The sequence below is a fragment of the Crotalus tigris genome, unplaced genomic scaffold (assembly GCF_016545835.1).
Source record: "Crotalus tigris isolate CLP2741 ecotype Arizona unplaced genomic scaffold, ASM1654583v1 scf7180000017640.1540244, whole genome shotgun sequence".
Taxonomy (NCBI): domain Eukaryota; kingdom Metazoa; phylum Chordata; class Lepidosauria; order Squamata; family Viperidae; genus Crotalus; species Crotalus tigris.
Window position 1 is genome coordinate 864,147 of NW_024096533.1, and position 24,107 is coordinate 888,253.

The 24,107-nt window shown below is 37.9% G+C and overlaps 1 protein-coding gene across 11 annotated transcripts in view; it reads right to left on the reverse strand.

Annotated features, from left to right (window-relative positions):
* Positions 1-24,107, reverse strand: part of NAV2 (neuron navigator 2) — a 281,427-nt gene that overhangs the window by 125,642 nt on the left and 131,678 nt on the right. For all 11 annotated transcript variants that reach the window (XM_039335370.1, XM_039335375.1, XM_039335372.1 and 8 more), the window contains one exon: positions 5,058-5,180. In XM_039335370.1, the coding sequence (XP_039191304.1) occupies positions 5,058-5,180 (123 nt within the window). The remainder of the gene's footprint in view (positions 1-5,057; positions 5,181-24,107) is intronic.

Consider the following 24,107-nt stretch of genomic DNA (forward strand, 5'->3'; position numbering starts at 1 on the left):
ATAAAAAACAACCAATAGAAAGGAAGAAAGCAAAAATCCAGTGAGAGTTGAGACAATATTCTAAACTAGTATCAAGGAATGGTCCAAAATCTTTTCTAACCCAAGTTTTTACATCTCTTATTCTCTTTCAACATTAAGGATCATGTAGTAAGAACTGAAACAAGGACTATGCAATATTTTGGATTTGGTTTAGAAGAATTATTTTGGAACATGGAGAAGCACAAACCCAGCAATTTAATCCTGGAAACAGATGTGGCATCTTTAATAAGTTGTAGGCAGGTGCTGTATTCACAGCATGTCCCAAGACACCTCTTCCGAACTGAACTCAAACATCACATAACCTGCTAATTGTTACTTATAAACCAGATGTTTATGTAGAAGACATATTTGCTTACATAAAGATATTTTCTAGTCTTTATTAATTCCATAAAGTGATTGCTTTCGTAAAATGTATTAGAAGTATTTATATTTTTTTTCATAAGTAAGTCAAAGTGGGGAACATATCTAATATTTATTTTTCCTATTTTCCCCATAACAACAACAATCCTGTGAGGTGGGCTGGGATGAGACAGAGTGACTGACCCAGAATCACCCAACTGGCTTTCACGGGTAAGGCAGAACTTGAATTCACGGTTTTTTGCTTTCTATCCTGGTGCCTTAACCATTAGACCAAACTGATCAAATTTTAACTGTAAGTTACTGTAGGATAATAAACATCTTTTGTCTTAAAACAGTCCTGTAATCACTATGTTTTCTAAGGTCTTTATACCTTGGATTTTACCAAATGGAAAAATTCTACTGTACAAATTAACAGTGTCGGAGTGGTAATCTAGTCAACTAGTCCACATGTGATATATTCCATTTCTTTGTCTATATCTTGTTTGTGGATGCTCTGTCTGCCTCACCTCACCCTACTCTCTTATAAATGCTAATCATTTGTTGCCAAGTGGTTTTTCTTGGGGCTTTTCTAATGGGGGACCTTTTTGTAGGCCATGCCCTGTCTCATTTAGATAATCATTTTTTTCCCCCTCATGGAGAGTTACAAACCTCCCAGAATAAAAAGATCAAGCTATTTTTGGTTACTTGGCATCCTCTAAACTATGAACAATAAAGCTAAATTTAAAAGGGAGTTCAGATGCTAATTACTGTGAATGGCATATATGCTTGCACACACTAAAAAAACAAATGAGCTATGGAGCTCAGCTGTTTTTGTGATGATCCCCATTAACCTAACAATCAGGCATTGAATTGATTTTCTACTTTCAGAGTTCCTGATCTGCTATAGAGAGAAATGCATCTTGTGTAGAGGCTATGTTGAAGGCTAATACAATTAATAGCGAGAAATCTTCATTCTGTCTACAATTTACAAGCTAGATTTTAGCTTGGACACGCAAGCTAGGCAGTTGGAAACATTACAGAAATTTCATTGCAAAAATATTAGCCAAAGATATACTCTTTTATTTCTTATGGTGCAATGCAAGTTCAGTCTTGGATTGTCTCTATCTTGCAACATGCAGCTTTATAAAGATTTAAAAGTGGCCTCTGTACAATTTTTAGAAAAAGATGGGGCAACCTGGTGCCATTTAGCCCTTTGCACTATGACTCCCATTACCCCAAAAAGCATTGGAGGAGGCCTATGCCAAAATGTCTTGTTCAAGGAGGGAACCTTGAGGAGATCTGTTTATTTAGAAAGCACTGACCACAATTGCTTCCTACTTTCTTATGGTGGGAAATCAAAACTCTACAGAAAGCTCAGAAATATAGTCAGGTGTTGTTAAAACATGAAAAACATCCCACCTCCCAACCCAAGACACTAAAACACTCACCCACACAAAATGCTGAGGAGGGAGCTGAGATATCAATATTGCCCACTTACGGGTAGGCCTTAGGTTTTCCAAATATATTAAATATGTCCCTAGGGAAGATAAAAATATCTATTTTTTTCTCAAGAACATTTTGCCATAAATTGTATTTGAAACATCTTCTTTCCTTTAATGTTTTACTTAGGAGTGAGCAAAAATTTCTCACATACTTTGTCTTGACTTCATTAGGTGGAAAATGAAAGTGAGTTATTGGTAGTTTGAAGGGTTGGAGGTGAAATTTTACAAAGTTGATTTGGAGGTGCATGCATTTTTTTCCCTTGGGGGATAATGTTTCCTCTTTCTGATTATTCTTTTACTTTATCCATACTTATTATGTGCTTCTTCACCTGTTCAATGCATTCTACACCGAATTCACCTGAATAACACAAGCTATTCATCCAGTTTTCCGTTTCCTCAATTCTTATTTGATGGCAGAAGGACAATAAGTAAGAGAGTGAGGTCCATTAATTGATGGGTGACTTTACAGATGCCCAGAATTCTGCTACATTATGCCAGCCCTGATAAAAATATATGGCCTGCTGTTATAGAGGTTTAAAAATATAGTCAAAATGGCAAAATGTCCATGTGGATACCTCAAACTATTTTTAATAGACAAACCCAATAAACTCCAAAATATCTTTTTTCTAATTAATCTAGTTTTTAAATTATAAGAAAGATACTTAGTATCTAGCAATATCTAACGCCACTTATTTAGTAATATGTGATATCTAAATTCCTCTGTTCCAAATTCCTTGTTAATCAACCAAAAATATTTTCTCATTTTTTTTTAAAAAAAAGTGATAACACTGGATAGTTGATTTAGCCTCTATTAAAATCTTCAGAGTTATTGGCGTTTCAGAGGCTGCCCAGAGGTCCAAAACCTAGAATAGAAAGCAGTTTATTTCTTGAAATGGTTTGAGACTGGAGTTTCATACTGGAAGCCCTATGCAATGCTCTAGAATTAAGGAGGTATGTTTTCACACTCTGTGTATGTATTGTCATATTCATAATGCCTATGGCAGTGATGGTGAACCTTTTAGAGACCGAATGACCAAAAACTGGCCCGGCCCCCGCTCCACCTCCCTGCTCCACCCCTGCTCTGCCCCCCATCCCCCATCTCGCCTGCCCACAGGACGACTCACTGCCTCCTGGACCCACCGCAGATCGCCCAGGTAGCCCAGCAGCGCTATGGCGGCCACACCCTCTGCCTGCATCCTGCAGCATCAACTGCATGATGGGGTATGAGGGCAGAATCTTGTCTACGCTGCCTGGCTGCCATGTCCTTGGCTGCACTGCTCCATATGGGCCATGCTCAAGGGAGACTCTTCTTCAGGAGGTCTGCTGGAGAGGAGGGGGTCGCAGGGGGAGGCAAGACTGGGGCAATGGCACGTGTGCCCACAGAGAGGGCTCCGAGTGCCGCCTCTGGCACCTGTGCCATAGATTCACCACCACTGGCCTATGGCCTCTTCCAACTTAAAACAAAGTCTCCTTTGAGTCAATATGAACTCCAGTGATCTCACAGACATGTCTATGTTGTTTTCCTGGCAACAATTCAGAAGTAGTTTGCCATTTCTTTCTTCCAAGATGGCTTTGGACTTCCCAGTCTGGCCAACAAGCTTTGCCTGTCTTGCAATCAAGTATTAATCACACCTGATTCTGCTTAACTTTTTGAAAAGAGCCAAATTCAGCTGATTAGTTAAGTATTTAGTTAAGTAAAAACACCTGCACATTTTTCTATTATGGTTATTGGAATTCTGAGTTAATATATCATAGTGAAATTAAAAGACTAATAAAATCTCTCCTCTTCTATCAAAACATGACATACACAAAAAGGCCGTGGCCTTCTTATGAGCTATCTTACAATAGCTTTTCTGAACCTGTTCATCCATAGCCCTGGGATTTTAAATGTCCAGCAACACAGAAGGCAACCCACTGAAGAAAGAATCATTTAAGTGGACTCTGCTGGGTACATTTGGGCGATGGAAAGCGCTAAACTGGATAATCTGCATGCCCTCTATTGCAATTCAAGTCAAATCTGTAATATGCATTTATTGCTTAATTGATTTGGGTATATTTAAGCATATGGATGCTGCTTATGCTGTTCTGGTTTCTGCTATGTTCCATGGAAAATATATTTGAATAAGGCCTAACGGTCCACAAGGAACCAAGCATTAGTTCAACATTCAAAAGAGTATGAGTTTTAAAGTTCAGAGTTTGCACATGGATTTTCTGGCTTGGAACAAATTAATAGCAATAGGATTTTCTCTCCTAACCAAAAAACTTCAGTCATAATTATAATAAACCTTCTTATCTGAGTATACGTGCACCTTCTGATGCTAAACCAACATCATGGATCAATCCTTCAAGGTTGTGTTGTCTCTCTCCTGCCCCTTTCTTATTTGACTTAAGAAAAAGTAGATAAAACATCTCCTTGTTTGCTTGCATTCCAGCTGCAAACGTTGTGTAGAAATCTTTCAATAAACCTATCACCTCCATGAATAAGCTCTCTACCAACAGCTAATGTTTGCGTTTCACCCAACACCTTGTCTGTGGTAGTATGAAAAAATGCCCATCAGAGAAGAATAGTTGTACTGGTGGATTAAATATGCTTTTACAACATGCAAGAGAAACCACATCCTAATACGTTTTTGTATCCTACAAAGCATCTATTATAAGAGGTGCTGTAAATAAATGCTTTGCATACAAGAAGACTCAGTTCTACAAAGTTCCCTCAAACAAAAAAATGCTTTTAATTGCTTATAATTTTATTCTATTAGTAATGAATTATGAACATGAATTATGAACAAATACATTTCTGTCCTGCTATACTTGCTGTATCATAGTTGAATTCTTGTCAAAATATTTCAGCCAAACAACAGCAACATTTAAATATCTATGGAGATTCTCAGTCATCCAGGTCATGGTTGTCCTAAAGGTGCTTTTTCAAGAGGAAATTAGACTTTCTTGTTTTTCTTTGAAGATGTTTCACTTCTCACCCAAGAAAGCTCCTTAGATGAGAAGCGAAACATCTTCAAAGAAAAACCAGTTGCCTCTTGAAAAAACACCTTTGGAGCAACATTTAAAGTTGAATATCTCTGCCTTGCAAAGCTATTTTTCAAATAACACAGTTCTGTTTTTATCTGCAGTGAAATATATTTCAAACTGAAAAAATTTAAGTGAGACAGATCAGCCTACCTGTCTGCATCACCAAGACCCAGTGAGGTGTTGCGTTGTAAAGTTTCCCTTACAGCAGCCATCCCATCAGGAAGTCTGTTTAATCTTCGAGTATAAAGGCCCAATCCACCATCAGTCATGTACCTGTAAATAATAATAATAATAATAATAATAATAATAATAGTAATAATAATTCACCATCAGTCAATTTCAAAAGTCAATTTTACTTGAACAGCTTACATCTTGCAACCAATATCTGTAACACCATCAAACATCCATATCTGCCTATCACAGGTCCTTAAGAGATAGGTGGACAAAAATGCCAAATCCAGCCCGAATATCTGCCTGACTGTGCAACAAATCTAAAGTTAAGCAGGCAAATAGATCAACATAACTGGTACAGATCTAAATTCCGTGGGTCACAACGTGCCATCTATTTGAGCTAACTGTGGCACAAACTGCAACATATTTCTATTAGTTAGTGCATATTCATTATGTAAAAGTCTGACTGAAAAATGAGAGCTTGGCAAGATATATGCTATCAATAATATTTTCTACCAGGAGCATATTAGTACTAATTTGCTTACTGTCTTAAGTCGACATTTTCCTTCATAACTAAAGAGGTAAGAAAAGTTGTATGCAGACTGTTTTAGTACTGCAGAAGGATTGTTAAAAGTTTCTGTACAATATAAATAAGTTAATCAACATGCAGCATTCTGCTCATAGTTATAAAGTAACCAGCTTCCCAGTTACTATTATATCTCTTGCGTGAGCTCTATATTCTGTGCCTGAGCTGATGCACACATGGAGAACCAAGAGTCTGCTTTACTGCATTTCTTAGGAGCTTTCTTCAAAGAGTTTAATCTCTTGTCTACACCTATGAACAAATGAACAAAAATAATGTCTATGTGTTTTTATGCGTCAGTGTACAAATATTTAGCTCTCTCAATAATTGTTTTGCACTACCCATTATCAATTGTGGGTAAAACCAACCAACTTTAAGAGACAGATATTAGTGGTGTCATAGAGTAAAAAGCCTCTTGAGAATTATAAGAGATCAGGAAATACATCAATTGGCTTCAAAACCTACCACATATAGGATTGTCAAGTCTGCTCTGCTAGAATTTGATAATGGTAAACAGAATATGAACCCAGTTGAGACTTTTAAAACAATGGACTATCTTAGAGTGGTTTCTCAAATCACTGTACTTAGCTAATTTAATCTTTGATCTGTTTTAGCTGATTTGAAATGTTACAGAGAAGCTGAGCCCTTATAGAAACATGGAGATTATGTTTTATATATTGGTCAGTCTGGTATTACTCATTTTGTTCCAGGAAAGAGAAAGAGGGAATTTAAAGGTCGCAAGAGGATATAGTCAACGTTGGAGGAGAAAGTAGCATATCGCTATGCTTATGTGCATCTTGACTGATTTGTGTAAGAGATGACACATGGCAAACTCTACCTAACTGACCTCAAGAATGCAATTCATTAAAATCTTGGCAGGAATCCCAATCCATTTTAAAAAAATTCCCATCACAACATAAATCAGATTAAATATTACTTGTCCGTTCCTTGTTATAACTTTCTGTTGTAGTACAGCTTCTATAAAGCCAAGTCAGATGCCCTTAATTATTGTAACTAGGCATGAGTTTCTATGAATTTCCCTGTAGTTCCCTACCATTAATCCAGAATTACTGTTTATATGTATGCTTTATTTTGTAATTTGCTGAGTGAATGAACAGGAAGAACTTAGAAGATTTTGGCAACCCAGCTGGAAGAGGCAGACAGAAGAGGAAGAGTCAGGCACGGGAAGATTGTTCATTGTTTGCTAATGGCAATTCACTGCCAACTGCTGCTAACAATTTCCTGAATACAGGAAATAATTATTCTATTCTACTCTACTCTAGCCAGATCTAATATAGAATATTGTATCCAATGTGGACACCACATTGAAGGACACCATTCATTCAAGAAGAATGGCAACAATTGGAGCAAATTCAGAGGAAGGCTACCAAGAAGGTGAGGAGTCTGGAAACAAAATTCTATAAGGAACAGTTAAGGGATCTAGGTACATTTAAATCGTAGGACAGACAGCTCAGGGAAGTTATTATAGAAACCTTCAAGTTATATGAAGGACTGTCAAATGGAAGAATGGCAGACATTCTTTATTATCCCAGAGAGCAGATCTAGAACCAAAGTGTTAAAAGTACAATGAAGTAAATTCAATCTAGATTTCAGTAGGAATTTTTAGACTGTACAAGCTATCAACCTGTGAACCATGAAGTGATTGTGAGCGAGCTAAGAAATGAGAGGAATTCTAGATATAGTCAACTAACAGAAGGGAGCAGAATTCATAGTATTTCATATGGCAGGTTAATTTGGGCTGCAGAAAAACTAGGAAGAAGAGATTCAGAGAGACTCTGCCTTAATGAACTGACTAGTAAAAGAAGGCAGAAGATTCCTATTGCATTTCCAAAATTCTGGACCTTATCCCTAATTTCTTCATTAAAACCTTTTTATTGAAATCAGTGTAATTTTCAGTTTCTTGCTTGTCCTCTGAGATATGGAGCTTAACAGACATCTCAGGCTGAATAGTCATGTATCAGAAATAGTACACTAGATCCAGCCCTTAGCAGAAAGTTGAACTAGATGTTCTCTAAATTACTTTCCTATTCTACCTTTCCACGAATATATAAATACCCTCATATTTGAGCATTCAGTATTCTCAGTATCCCAATTAATTTTAATCAGATCCAGGTTTGCTCATAAATTGTTCTTTATGTCAGTCCCATTTCCTATTCTGGCTCCAGCACTAAAGTTCTCTTCTCTATTCCATCTGTATCTGTTTGTTTACCCATGTAAATCCGGATACAGCTTTCCTCACTGATGAAATAATTACAAGCCTCTCTAGCTAGTCCCATATGTGGAAACCTAATAATAAAGGTACAAGTTTCAAATAATGTGTTTTGCATGGAAGATCTGCATAAATAGAGACTTTAGCAATCTATATACTAGTAAAAAATCTTCCTGTCATGTCCTTGAACTGGGCAAAATGGCCACAGTTTTTGATCCATGATACCTCAGGTTGGCTAATTTACAGAATGTGTCAAAAATCAAGGATCCATGATTTCTGAGTGAATGAAATATGGGCAAGTTGTGGCTGTTTCAGTGTTACTGGCTGTTGTTGAAAATGCGATCTTCATTATCAACATTTTGTGACAGTTTCCAAACCAATCCCTCACTCTCTTACCTGCCTGCTAGGAAGGAAGGAAGGAAGGAAGGAAGGAAGGAAGGAAGGAAGGAAGGAAGGAAGGAAGGAAGGAAGGAAGGAAGGAAGGAAGGAATCCTGTACACCTTTGCTACTCCCCAGGTGTTTCCCCAATCTGTGCTGTCTCCCATGTACTTTCCCTGAATTGCACCTGCCTATGTGCTTTTCTTGACTCATACAGCACTTCTTGCATGGTCTCATGCACTTTTTCTGATGCACATCACTCCACGCATACCTTCCCTGATCTGTGCACTTCTTTTTCACTGCCCCATACCCTCCCTTACCCATTTCCCTCCTGCCCACATTCCTCAAATGCACTTCCTGACCCATGTTGTACCCCACACATCAACCTGACTGGGCTGGTACCCTTCACACATCCCTGCAGCCCCCACACATTCTTTTTGAACCTTATCATCCTCCAAACACCCGACTTAATCTATGCAGCAACTCTTATACAACCCCATGACTCCAAGACCGGACTAAAATACTGTCCTCAGCATTAAAATATAACAAAATGAGTCTACATCCAAACCATTATTGTTTAAGCAGGATGGTTTCAACAAATGGAGCTCCCACAATTATCTTCACATTTTAAAAAATTCACAGCAATGAGTAGACAATGGAATATTTCAGACCATAGGATAATGTGCCATTTCCAAATTCATTGTAAAATCCAACCATCAAATATTTTTCAGTACCAATGTTAATACTGTAATTGGAGTATTATTAAATGGAGTCATTCTTATAGGCGTTTTATAGATTTTTCACTTAAGAAAAAAGCTGATCTGAATATGTTTGGAGTTTATGATTCTCTATATGCTTTCTGACATGGTACCCCAAACCATATCAATATTCTCAGCATATGAGGGTTAATAGAGTGTAAACTGCCACTGTGCCAAATGTTTGAATGAAGTTTTCATCTTAAAAATAGAAATGGAGAAGTAAAACAAAATATAGACAATTAAACAGACAATGAAAGAGAACTGAAAAGTTCTGATAATCTGCATTTTAGAAGTTTTTAAAGTTATCTTAATAACATTAATTCACACAAGGTTTAAGAGTTCATATTAAACTAGATATGCTGAAATTAAAGTTTCTTCATGTGACTAACATGGACAAATGAAGTCCAAACATATAATTTTTTTTAAAATTATGCATATCTTTCTAAAATAAATGGTACAGCTTATAAAATCAACTGCAATTTAAATGACTATTGCTATGGACATTTAATAACAACAACAACAACAAAATCCTTAAACCGGTCTTCCTCAAACTTCCTGGGGCTACAAACTTCTCAAATCCACCCTTCAAAGAGTTTACAGTAGAATCCCACTGATCAAGTGCCAGATTGTGATGCTAATTTACAGAATGGTGAAAATGTTCCATGCATCTCTGAATTTGAATTCCCCCTTCTCTTCTGCTAGATTCTATACAGTTCAACAATACAAATCTAACTATGCAACAAGCAAAAAGAAAACAGTGAAATTGATACCTTTGGCAAATGTTCAGCAAAATAACATACTTTACTAAGTCATGAATGAAGCGTTATTTCCTTTCAATCTTTTTCGTTGCCGGTCTGAAAACAGTGGCCAAATTATCTGAAGAGTCTGAATATGTTCTTCAGTTCTGCAAAGTTTGCTGCCATTGACTGATTTTTCTTTTAAAGACTCCTCTTTGTGGAGGAGGAGGAGGAAGAGGAGGAGGAATACTAAGAAGAAGAAGAAAAAGAAGAAGAAGAAGAAGAAGAAGAAAAAGAAGAAGAAGAAGAAGAAGAAGAAGAAGAAGAAGAAGAAGAAGAAGAAGAAGAAGAAGAAGAAGAAGAAGAAGAAGAAGAAGAAGAAGAAGAAGAAGAAGAAAATTTGAATGTTGTAACTTCTATGCTGATCTTGCAGTAGATGGAAAAAATAGTGCTTTGTTCAGCACTGACCCCATTTCTAGCTTCTGAAAAAAACCCACTGAGTTACCCAAACTATAATGCCCCAAACAAGATATAAACTTCAGAAGCAACAAGGAGGAAAAAAGGAAAATGCAATGGATATAAGTCAGCTCTGAAGAGTCTCTACTGGTGCAAGAACAATAAACAATTGTCCCTCTGGAGTTTGACAAAGAGGTTGCTAAGCTAATTAAAACTAGGGACAGGACTATTTTCAATTCTGTTCTGTCCATGGGGACAAGACACAATACTTTCCCCTCGAATGCATAAACAAGGTCAGTTTCAGTGGCAGCGAGAGAAGCAAGTCTCAAATCTTTCATTTATTATAACGTTTGTTTGCAAGATGCTACAGACCTCAATCTTAAAATGGAAAAGCAAATGCAAGCATTATGTAAGAAACAAGACTTTACCATGAGATTTTTAAAATAACAAAATAAATTTTAAAAAAGATGTGCTAGTGTGTGTATGCATATTAGTGTGTATACAGAGATGCACAGGCATTCCATGAATAGATTTGTTACCAACACTATATTCAACATAGATCTACAATGAAACCTAACTCTAACAACTACTGTATCCTTTTGTGGTAAACAACTTTTCAATGTCTGTTTGTTATAGTCAATTTTTCTTATGTAGAAGTTGATACGCTTAGAATTCTTAGAAATGTAGCCCAAATATGGTAATAAAACTGAAGCAAATTAAGTACTTTTGAAACTCCACTGATTTTAGTAGGACAACTAATAATATACCTACAAATTTCTCTTGAATTCCCAGAGTGGTCAAATGGACACAGGGAAAACAGGACCAGGTAAAAGCAGTATGAGAAAATCGCAGAGGTGGAGGCAGCAAGAGGAATCCATGGAAGAGGGACCAATTTGGGGTCCATATGCATCTAGTGTTCTCCCTCCAAAGTACAAAAGTAACATATGTCATATAAGCTGACTACTGGGGAGTCACCCAAAAAACTCCTTTATGCTTTAAAGCTTCTCATTATAACAAAATATGGGGCCTGGAGATCAGAGTAATGAACAGCTCTTCCAGAAGCAAACCCCTGCATGTGTACACCAGACATACTCAGACTAGTACATCAGTGTGTACACAACAAAAGCTGTGTTCACAAATCAGCACTGGGTTGCCTAATTTAGATAATAACCTTTTATCTGTGACAGAATCTTCTGGCCAGTCAGTTTATACATTACATATATAACAATCTGGGAATGAAAAGAAAAAAAAAAACTCCACTGAAGTACATTTTTGTCCTGCTCTTACCAGTCTAATAGGCAGATTTTTTTCTGCTATGTTCTGCACTGAAAATATGTTACTAAACTGAAAATTAATGTTAAGTAAGTTGACACTGTGGTACAAAAGTTAATATCATGTGTAGCAGTCTTAAAATGACTTTTGGAGAATTAAAGCAATACTGAATTCAGTGGGAATTAAATTACAGGGAACATAAAAATGGAATTCAATTTTTTTTTTCTTCATAAGCATTTCTATTTTACCTAATATTACTAAATGTCATAGTTGGAGGAGGGACTTTAATGTAAGCAGAATAACAATCTTTTAGCAAATTACAAAGTCATCATTATTTGATGTGGATTCTTGGTTCAATTTTTAAACTACGCAGTCTCCAAGAGTCAAACAGCAGCCAACAGCTATAATCCCTCATTCTTAAAACATTGTTCATGTCCCAAATATTAATTTAACCTCCCACTACGAATAATGTACTTTTTATTTTTTTTCTCAGAACAAAGCCTCTGTGTGTATGTATATGAATGACAAATGTTTAAAGAAAATAACAGTTGCTGAAAATATTAATACAAAGTCAAGAGACTTAACGTTCTAAAACAGGTGATAGGATGACACTGGATTCCATTTTATATTGTATATATTATTATGCTAACATTTGTTGAATATTGCCTGTTCTGCTACCATTATTGAAAGTTACAACACAGACATAAAGCCATTTGGAATTTCTAATATGGTACTATGCTATAATATAGAGCAACAGTTTATAATATGGTAAAATATACACGATTATGCTATCAACAATCTAAGAAAAAATACAGGAAAGTTTAATATATAAATACAAATAAAGCAGCGTACAAAGTCACGCTGGCCTAAAAAGAAAGAAGATTTCATCATGTTTCCTTTCCGAGAGGGAAGAATATTCACTCCCTGGTAACTAGTCATTCATTTGCAAATTATATGAAACAATTCAAATGTGCGTTTTTCCAGGAAATACATATTTGAAAATATTTCTTCAAATGTCAGTTTCCACAACATCATGCTACCACCTACCTAAATATCGTATAGTAGAAGTCGCATAATTTGAGTACTATTGCAGAAAAAATCTGCTTAAATTGATTACGGGTGGTCCTAGGCTTACATCCATTCATGCCGTGACCATTCAAAGTTATGACAGCGGTGAAAAAAATATATCCACAACCTCAAATTCCACCCATCACAGTGTTCCCGTGGGCATATATAAAATATAGAATAACAGAGTTGGAGGTCTTCTTGTACCACTCCCTCCTCAGGCTGGAAACCCTATACTATTTCAGACAGATGGTTGTTCAATCTCTTCTTAAAAATCTCTTCTGGTGTTGGAGCATTCACAACTTCTGGAGGCAGGTTGTTCCACTGATTAATTGTTCTAACTGTCAAGAAATGTCTCCTTAGTTCTAGGTTGCTTCTCTCCTTGACTAGTTTCCATCCATTGCTTCTTGTCCTGCTTTGAAATTCAAAGACCAGACAAGGTTAGCAGTGGGGTGAAACTTAGAAGGGTTAATGAAACTAACAGTAATAATTTCTGGTAGCCCACTACTTTCAGACCAGCCAATATGATTATGCGTTGGACACTCAGATGCCCATCTCACAATATGACATTGCAGTGATCTGCAGTCACACGATCACCATTTGTGATCTCCTCTTCCAGCTTCCCACAACGAAAACTAATGGGGAAGGTTGCAAGTTGCTTCAATAAGTCACTCTTTGATTTTTTGCCCCCGTCCACAGAAACCCTACTGCCTGAGTGTTGCCTGCAACCGACCCTCCCCAAGTCTTCTCCAACCCTTACATAGCCTGCAACCTACCCTCCCTAGGCTTTTCCAGACCTACGCTTAGTGCCCCCATGTTCCTTACCTGGGAGTCCCATTTCCTGCCTAACAACCTGCATGTCCTGGGATAATGACAGCAACTGGGGCTGCCTGGGGTTGTTGTCATTAAGCAATGAGATCATGTGACAGCCATACTTAGTTTGCCACTTAGTGATGGCAAACCTGAGCAGCCCCAGTTGCTGTGGTAATCCAAGGGCTAGCTGTAATTTAGATAATGGGACATAGAACAAAATATTTTAAACTGTTGTTATAACCATATGTTCTTTTTAAGTTCTTTTTAGCTTGCTTATTTTATCCTCTATTCTTCACAGTATTTTTGAACCAATGTGTGCCTCTCTAAAGATGTATCTTCTCAGAGATATAAATATTTATTTGTTTTTCTTGTTCATTCATTCATCTTCTCTTTTCCCCTCTTTTTATTTATCCCATTCTTTTATTCTTTATCTCCTTTTACTCAGGAGGAGTCTATAGCATTTTCTCCAACTAACAAATGTTACAACAGGTGTCAGGTTTTGTCAGCTGCAGCCCCCATAGCATAATTCTCCTGCTGCAATGTACTTCTTCCTCCTCCTCCTCCTCCTCCTCCTCCTCTTCCTCCTCCTCCTCCTCCTCCTCTTCTTCTTCTTCTTCTTCTTCTTCTTCTTCTTCTTCTTCTTCTTCTTCTTCTTCTTCTTCTTCTTCTTCTTCTTCTTCTTCTTCGTCTTCTTCTTCTTCTTCTTCTTCTTCTTCTTCTTCTTCTTCTTCTTCTTCTTCTTCTTCTTCTTCTTCTTCTCTTCCTCCTCCTCCCATCTCATGCCATTTCACTGTCTTTTTTCTAGTGAATCCGGCAGCAACAGAACATAAGCATTTTTTATCCTCACAGCTAATCACACAGCGTAAGACATCTAGTAGCTATATCTTGCAGTGTGGATGAAATGCTCTCTAAAAAGATCCTCCTTGTTGGGATTATGTGGCCTTAGCAATTCCTATCAAGAAGTGAGAAAGTATGACAGATAATAAGCTTCAATTGCTTACTGAAACAATTGGGAAACCATGAAGAAAGCAGGTACAATAAGAAAAATAAGTTTTCCATGTTCAAAAAAGAGCATCTCATAGTATAGTTTTGAAACAGACTAATACTATGATGGTAGTTAAGACAGAGTGCACCCTAATTCTTGGGGGGGGGGGAACTGTTCCACAAAACACAATTGTGATTTTCTTAACCTTGGCATACCTGCTAGAACAGAAATCTGTGAAATTCTAATACCAGTTCAAGTTACAACAAGTATTGAAGAAAAGGGCAGTAGTTGTACATTTAGTGATATAATTTCCATGAAATCGTCAATCACTGACTATAACACATCCTTCACTAAACCAATCTATTAATTGTCAGTACAGGTGGTTTCATATTTCCTGCATTCCAGTGAATGTTTAGCCTGCTTTATTTCTTTTACTCTTCCAGGCATGTGGTTATAATATGCCTATAACAAACATAAAGCATCTAAGGATAAAACAGAATGCAAGGTTGTCAGTTTATCTTTAGCAGTAAATCAATAAGGAGCAATTAATGAGATACTCCCCTTTATGGATTATTGCCTTGTCGTGGCGAAGGGGCTTGCGTAACTCAATGAAGCTATAAGCTATACCGTGCAGGGCCACCCAAGACGGACAGGTTATAGCAGAGAGTTCTGACAAAATGTGATCCACTGGAGAAGGAAATGGCAAACCACTCCAGTATCTTTGCCATGAAAACCCCATGGACAGTACTAAAAGGCAAAAAGATATGACGCTGGAAGATGAGCCCCTCAGGTCGGAAGGTGTCCAATATGCTACTGGGGAAGAGCAGAGGGCTAGTACTAGTAGTGCCAGAAAGAATGAAGCGACTGGGCCAAAGCCGAAAGGACGCTCAGCTGTGGATATATCTGGTGGTGAAAGGAAAGTCCGATGCTGTAAAGATTTTTTCTCCATAGGAACCTGGAATGTAAGATCCATGAATCAAGGCAAGCTAGACGTAGTCAAAAAAGAGATGACAAGAATGAACATCGACATCTTAGGAATCAGCGAACTAAAATGGACAGGAATGGGTGAATTTAACTCAGATGACCATCAGGTATACTACTGTGGGCAAGAATCTCTCAGAAGAAATGGAGTAGCCTTCATAGTCAATAAAAGAATAGGAAAAGCAATACTGGGATACAATCCCCAAAATGACAGAATGATCTCAATTCGAATCCAAGGCAAACCATTCAATATCACAGTAGTCCAAATCTATGCCCCAACCACTGGTGCTGAAGAGGATGAAATTGACCGGTTCTATGAAGCCCTACAGCACCTTATAGAATTAACACCAAAAAATGATGTCCTTATCATCATGGGGGATTGGAATGCTAAGGTAGGAAGCCAAAAGATAACCGGAATAACAGGCAAGTTTGGCCTTGGAGTACAAAATGAAGCAGGGCACAGGCTAATAGAATTTTGTCAAGAGAATACGATGGTCATAACAAACACTCTTTTCCAACAACCCAAGAGACGGCTCTACACATGGACATCACCAGACGGTCAACATAGAAATCAGATTGACTATGTGCTCTGCAGCCAAAGATGGAGAAGCTCTATACAGTCAGTAAAAACAAGACCAGGAGCTGACTGTGGCTCAGATCATGAGCTTCTCGTTGCAAAATTTAGGCTTAAATTGAAAAAAGTAGGGAAAAGCACTAGGCCACTCAGGTATGAACTAAATCATATTCCTGATGAATATACAGTAGAGGTGACAAATAGATTTAAGGAACTGGATCTGATAGACAGAATGCCTGAAGAACTATGGATGGAAGTTCGCAACATTGTACAAGAGGTAGCAACTAAAACCATCCCAAAGAAAAAGAAATGCAAGAAAGCAAAATGGCTGTCTGAGGAAGCTTTGCAAATAGCTGAGGAAAGAAGGGAAGCGAAAGGCAAAGGAGAAAGAGAAAGATACACCCAATTGAATGCAGAATTCCAGAGAGTAGCTAGAAGAGATAAGAATGCCTTCTTAAATGAACAGTGCAAAGAAATAGAAGAAAACAACAGAATAGGGAGGACCAGAGATCTCTTCAAGAAAATTGGAGATATGAAGGGAACGTTTCATGCAAAGATGGGCATGATAAAGGACCAAAATGGCAGAGACCTAACAGAGGCAGAAGAGATTAAGAAGAGATGGCAAAACTACACAGAAGAACTATACAAGAATGAGCTTAACATCCCAGATAACCACAATGAGATGGTCACTGACCTCGAACCAGACATCCTAGAATGTGAAGTGAAATGGGCCTTAGAAAATCTGAGCAACAACAAAGCTAGTGGAGGTGACAGTATTCCAGCTGAGCTATTCAAAATCTTAAAAGAAGATGCAGTAAAAGTGCTACACTCAATTTGCCAGCAAATTTGGAAAACTCAACAGTGGCCACAGGATTGGAAAAGGTCAGTTTACATTCCAATTCCAAAGAAAGGCAATGCCAAAGAATGTTCAAACTATCGCACCATTGCACTCATTTCACATGCTAGTAAAGTTATGCTTAAAATCCTACAAGCTAGACTCCAGCAGTATGTGGATCGAGAACTACCAGAAGTACAGGCAGGATTTCGAAGAGGCAGAGGAACTAGAGATCAAATTGCCAACATACGCTGGATCATGGAGAAAGCTAGGGAGTTCCAGAAAAACATCTACTTCTGCTTCATTGACTATGCAAAAGCCTTTGATTGTGTGGATCACAACAAATTGTGGCAAGTTCTTAAAGAGATGGGAGTACCAGACCATCTCATTTGTCTCTTGAGAAACTATATGCGGGTCAAGAAGCAACAGTGAGAACTGGACACGGAACCACTGATTGGTTCAAAATTGGAAAAGGAGTCCGGCAAGGCTGTATACTGTCGCCCTGCCTATTTAACTTATATGCAGAGCACATCATGAGAAAGGCAGGGCTAGATGAATCAAAAGTTGGAATTAAGATTGCCGGGAGAAATATCAACAACCTAAGATATGCAGATGATACCACTCTAATGGCAGAAAGTGAAGAGGAACTAAAGAGCCTCTTGATGCGGGTGAAGAAGGAGAGTGCAAAAGTTGGCTTGAAACTCAACATTAAGAAAACCAAAATCATGGCATCCGGCCCTCTCAATTCCTGGCAAATAGATGGGGAAGAAATGGAGGTAGTGACAGATTTTATTTTTCTGGGCTCCAAGATCACCTCAGATGGGGACTGCAGCCAAGAAATTAAAAGACGCTTGCTCCTGGGGAGGAAAGCTATGGCAAATCTAGACAGCATTCTAAAAAGCAGAGACATCACCCTGCCAACAAAAGTGCGCATAGTCCAGGCCATGGTTTTCCCAGTTGCAATGTATGGCTGTGAAAGTTGGACCATAAGAAAGGCTGAGCGCAAAAGAATTGAGGCCTTTGAACTGTGGTGCTGGAGAAGACTCCTGCGAGTCCCTTGGACTGCAAGGCGTTCAAACCGGTCAGTCCTAGAAGAGATCAACCCCGACTGCTCTTTAGAAGGCCAGATCCTGAAGTTGAAACTCAAATACTTTGGCCACCTAATGAGAAGGAAGGACTCACTGGAGAAGAGCCTAATGCTGGGAAAGATTGAGGGCAATAGAAGAAGGGACGACAGAGAATGAGATGGCTGGATGGAGTCACTGAAGCAGTAGGTGTGAACTTAAATGGACTCCAGAAGATGGTAGAGGACAGGAAGACCTGGAGGAATGTTGTCCATGGGGTCGCGATGGGTCGGACACGACTTCGCAATTAACAACAACAACAACAACAATGAGATACTAGTAACACCTTGCTTAATTTTTTCCTTACATCTTGTTGTACCCACCCAGAATCCACCTGAATCAGAACAAGCTTCAAACATTCTAAGATAAATAAATAAAATGTAATTGCAGCAGAAAAAAGATACTTCAATTGTCTATGAACTATTTCAAGAAACTGTCAAATAAATAATGATTTATAGATAATCACCAAAGGAACAGGAAATGGAGCTTGATACACTGAGGAATTTTAATTAAAATCTGAGTAACTAAGCTGGTTAATACTTGTTGAAATCTAGGAAATATATACATTTACAGCTATTCAAAATGTTTAAAATTTGAAATGGCTGAAATAAACAGATATAGCTATCATTTCTTGAATAAAACTTTAAAATTAAACTTAATAGCCATTAATTGTAAAAAAGAGTTCTGCTTCATTTTTTGTCACATTATCACCCCAAATTCAATTCAATGGTTCTAACAAAATTCATTTTCCTACATTCAGTGTACTATACAAATTTGATGCAACTGCTGTTAATAAAGTATTAAAAAGACTTACGCAAATGGAAATTCAGTAGAAAAAGCTCTAAAAAGAAAAAAAGAAACCCAAAGCCTCACTCCTAACCTCAGATCCATTTTATTAGCAAAGGCCAACTACTTCTGAATTCTCTTGGGAACAAAACTTTCTTCCATTCTGCCAACTGCTAATGCCTCAAACATTTTGTCCTTCCAAGCCTCCTTTGTAAGCAACACTATTTCTCATTATCACTATTCAGTGGAAAAGAGAACTAGAGCAGAATTATTTTGAAAAAGGGATGAAAACAGAAATTAGAGTGAATCAGGCCATCTCTTTAGAGATTAAATGCCTTATGTATATGTGTGCAGGATGCTATAGTGGCCTATCGGGTGAAAAATTACTCCCCATCCCACCCCAGTTGTTACAGCTTTGATTGCTCTTTGGATTATTCCTGCAGTTTTCTTGGCAAGATTTCACAAGTGGTTTGCCATTGCCATCTTCCTAGGCTGAGCAAGAGTGACTGGCCTAAAGTCATCCAGCTGTGTCTGTACGTAAGGAAGGATTAGAACTGATGGTCTCCCAGTTTCTAGCCTGGTGCCTTAACCACTACGGAATCTTACTAATTTATTAGTCACCTTTTTTTTTAACTTTTCTGTGTATTTTATACATAAATATGATCATCCCCAAAAGACTGAATGTCTGGTAATTGTTAATATTACTTTGTATTGTTCTCTAAGTTGCTTTTTTTTATTGAAAATTTTTATAAGTTTTTACAAAAAAACAGAAAAAAATAGAACAATACAAAAACAGAAAACAACATATACAAAAAACTAAACATAACATCCCCTTCCCCACCCCCCCCAAAACACCCCCCTTCCCCCCCCTGAGCTTCCCAGAGCAGAATATAGGCTTAATTAAAAAAGAATTAAAAAAATTATATATAAAAAAGAAAAAAAAATAAGACTGAAATATATGTATATGTATATAGAAATAAGAATTATGAAAAGGCAATGTGATATTTTTTATATCCAATTTAAATTGTATAAATTCTATCCATTTATCCCAAACAGCAAGAAATTTCTCTTGCGTTTGTTCCTTTAAAAAAGCCGAAATCTTTGCTATTTCCGCCAAATAAGACACTTTAAAAAACCATTCCTGCAGTGTAGGCAAAGATTCCTTCTTCCAATATTGTCCTACTAACAGCCTTGCGGCTGTAATCAAATTTAACATCAATATAACCTCCTTTGTATCACAATCAGTAACTATACCCAACAAAAATAATTGCGGAGTAAATTTTACCCTCCTTCTAAAAATTCTCTGAATATTCCACCATATCATAATCCAAAATGCTTTTATCTCTCTGCACGACCACCAAATGTGGTAATAGGTGGCATCCAAGCAACCACATCTCCAACATTTAGGCTGTAAGTCCGGGTGCATGAAAGACATTTTTTGTGGGTCAAGGTGCCATCTATAAAACATTTTATAAAAATTCTCCCTTAAATTCTGTGCCTGTGTAAATTTGACATTTCTTACCCAAATGGTTTCCCATGTATCCAATGGGACTGATTCACCAAAGTTTTGGGCCCATCTAATCATACAATCTTTAATTAATTCCGTTTCTGAGTCCAATTCAACTAGCACCCCATAAATTCTCTTAATATGGGCTTGTCTTTGATCCTTCACTTGCTTAATAAGATTTTCATCTTCTCTAAGAAAACCCACTTTGCAATCCACCTTCCATCTGTCTGCTAATTGCCTATATTGAAACCAAGAATAAATAATATTTTCTTGTGCTGACTCCTCCCGTAATTTTAATTGCCAATTTTGTCCATCCCATCTGAGTAGCTGTCTATAAGACACCATGTCCATTTTAACACCTCTTTTTATTCCTTCTATCGCATGCCAGGGTATAGCCCATAATGGTACTTTAAAATCACTTTTATAATATTTTCTCCAAATCCTAAGTAAAGAAGTTCTTATAATGTGAGATTTAAAAGCCCAATCCACTTTTTTATTGAATATTAAATAGGCATGCCACCCAAAAAGTAAGTCCCATCCCTCTAAATGGAGTATCTCAAGATTTGTCAAATTTACCCAGTCACTAATTAGTGTTAAAACCACCGCATCATAATATAATTTCAAATTCGGTACCTTGAGTCCACCTCTCTCACGGAAGTCTTGCATAATTTTAAACTTAACCCTTGGCTTTTTCCCTGCCCAAATAAATTTATTAACACCCTTCTGCCATTCACTTAGATTAGTCTCATTCTTCAAAATCGGTAACATTTGAAACAAAAAAAGAAACTTGGGTAGAATATTCATTTTTATCACTGCAATTCTTCCCATGAGAGATAGTTGCAGCTTCTCCCAATTCTTCAAGTCTTTCTGTACACTAACCCACAACCTGTCATAATTATTTTTAAATAATTTTGCATTAGAAACAGATAGCATCACCCCCAAATATTTTACCTTATTAACAATTTCAAAACCCGTCAAGTTAGCCAAAGTCTGCTTCTCCTGAATAGTCATATTTTTAGGTAGGATTTTAGTCTTGTTAACATTAATCCTAAAACCCGAAACCAAACCATATTGATAAATTAACTGTAATAACTTTACTGCAGAACTTAATTTCCTGTGAATCTCGAATTTTGATCAACAATATTTCCAATGTTAAGACAAACAACAACAGTGATAGTGGACATCCCTGCCTAGTACCTTTTTCTATTGTAAATACCCCTGACAAACGTCCATTAACAATAAGTTGTGCCGTTTGTTTTTGATATATTACCGTAAGAGCTTGTAATATCTTTTCACCAAAATTCATCTTTTCAATTACTCTTAACATAAAATGCCAATTCAATTGATCAAAGGCTTTTTCAGCATCTAAAAATATCAGCCCTGCAGGGACTTGGTTATTCTTGTCTAAGTATTCTAATAAATTAATGATTTGTCTAACATTATTTTTCATATACCTACCAGTTATAAACCCAGATTGATCTTTATGCACAAGATGATGCACAACCCTCATAAACCTATTTACTAAGATTTTTACAAATATCTTATAGTCCACATTTAAAAGAGATATAGGTCTATAATTCTTTGGTAAAGTAAGATCTTGATCCTCTTTTGGAATCAAAGAAATAAAAGCACTACGCCATGAAGGAGGAATCTCTGAGCCCTGTAAGATATCATTGAAAAGATCGCCTAGTGGTTGGATCATCTCCTCCATTAAAACTTTGTAGTAAACAGCTGTCAACCCATCCGTACCCGGTGCTTTCCCTAGTTTCAATTGTTTAATTGCTATCGCAATTTCCTCTTTAGTAATTAAGCCATTAATTTCATGTTTCTGATCCTCTGTCAGTTTGGGAAAACTAGCCTCACTTAAATATTTATTTATATCTAGGATTTGCACATTAGTAGATTTGTATAATTTTTGATAATAATCTAAAAAAGATTTCTTAATCAATTCCTTCTGAAAGACTAATTTGCCCTTATAATTTATTTTATCTATTATCCTCTGTCTCTGCTTCTTTCTTAATTGATAGGCCAGCCATCTCCCTGGTTTATTGGCATTACAAAATGTATTTTGTTTCATAAACAATAAGTTAGTTGCAGCTTGATCCGCCAGCAACATATTAAATTGTGCTCTTAACAACTTTACAGATTCTTTAATGCTTTCATCTGAAGGATTTAAAATCAAAGACTTTTCTTTTAACTTAATTTCATCCTCCAATTCTTTACGTTTTTGAGTCTGCCTTCGCTTATGAGAATTATTCATTTTTATCAAGATCCCACGCATAAATGCTTTACCTGCATCACTCTAAGTTGCTTTTAATAACCCCTGATGCCAAATTTCAACCTTTGAACATCTCTGATAAATCCATGGTTGGCATGCCTCTTTTGAAAAAAGTGAGTATGTAGTTTATTTACAAGTCATCGTAACTAAATTTCTTATAATAGAAATTCAAAGACAGAACAGTTGAAATTTGGAGTAAGAAAATTAACTCCATTACTCAATTTCTGTTCACACCTTGCAACTTCTAAAGATAATGTAGCAATCCGATGCTTAACTATGAGCTTGAATGACTTTATTTTCTTTTTATAAAACATTCTCAAGCAAAAGCCATTGGAAAGCCAGGTACCTAGCAGGGAGGAGAAAATATGAAAATACTAGCCATGATGGCTAAATATTACCTCCAGTATTAGAAGCAGCATTCTTCTAAAATTATTCATTGGGGGTTGCACTGCTTCACAAACATCATGGTTAAGGACTATTAGGGAAACAAAATGCAGTATGTTGTCTCATCTGGTACAATTCTGAAGTTCTTAATGTGAAGGATAGCACTGTGGGGACAGCACTATCTATTCTATACACTTCTTCAAAGAGATAATAATAATCGCTGGGTCCATCATAACTCTCTAATCCAGACATGTCAAACACAAGGCCCGGGGGCCGGATGCGGCCCACTAAGTGGTTTCATGTGGCCCACGAAGCCATCCTGGAAATAGTGAGGGAACGGCCCCCACTGCCTTGGCCCTGGCCCAGGCTGGCCGGGAGCCAATGTACAATTTTGTGGTGGCCATCTATGCTGAAACACATTCAGTCTTAGCTCCACAAGACCATCTGGAAACAGTGAGGAACCAGCCCCTGCCTCATCAGCCCCGCCCCTTGGGTGCATGCCGGGGAGGTGTCACCCTTTGTGAGGAATGAAAAAATGCATCATCGCCTGGAAGTGCCACCAAATGGCCCTCGCCTACTTCACATATCTGGCTTGGTGGGCTCTGGGGGAGGGGTTTTGGCAGGCAGCAGGAGGCTCTCCTCACAGCGCCGAGAGGCTGAGCCGGGCAGCGCAAAACCAAAAAGAAGCACGATGATGCCCAGCCCCTAGCCTGCCCGGTTTCAGCAGGCAGCGGGGCGCTCTCCTCACACGCCAAGAGCTGAGCTGGGTGGCACGAAACTGATAAGAAGTGCAATGCTGCCTAGCCCCCAGCCTGCCCAGTTTCAGCAGGCAGCAAGGTACAAAGCTGGCGAGCTTCACACTGCCCAGCTCAACCTCTCAGTGCTGTGAGGAGAGCGCCCTGCTGCCTGCCAAAACCCCTCCCCTGGAGCCCATCAAGCCGGATATGTGAAGTAGGTGAGGGCCATTTGCTGGCCACTTCCAGGTGATGGTGCATTTCTTCATTCCTCACAAAGGGTGACACCTCCCCAGCTGCATTTCTTGCCTGTTTTTCTCTCTCCCTCATCTCAAATATTTTCCCACCACTCTGTACTTAGGAAGGAAGAAAGGAAAGAAGGAAGGAATGAGAGGGAGGGCCTGAGGGAAGTCCTGTCTTACTCCTGCCCTGCTGCCCTTTTATCATCCCCTTGCCCCCTCCTTCTGGCCTATCCTGGGGGTCTCCCATCCTATTGCTAAGGAAGCTTTGGATACAAAGCCAGGTCTCCCCCCATCGAGAGGGAATGGG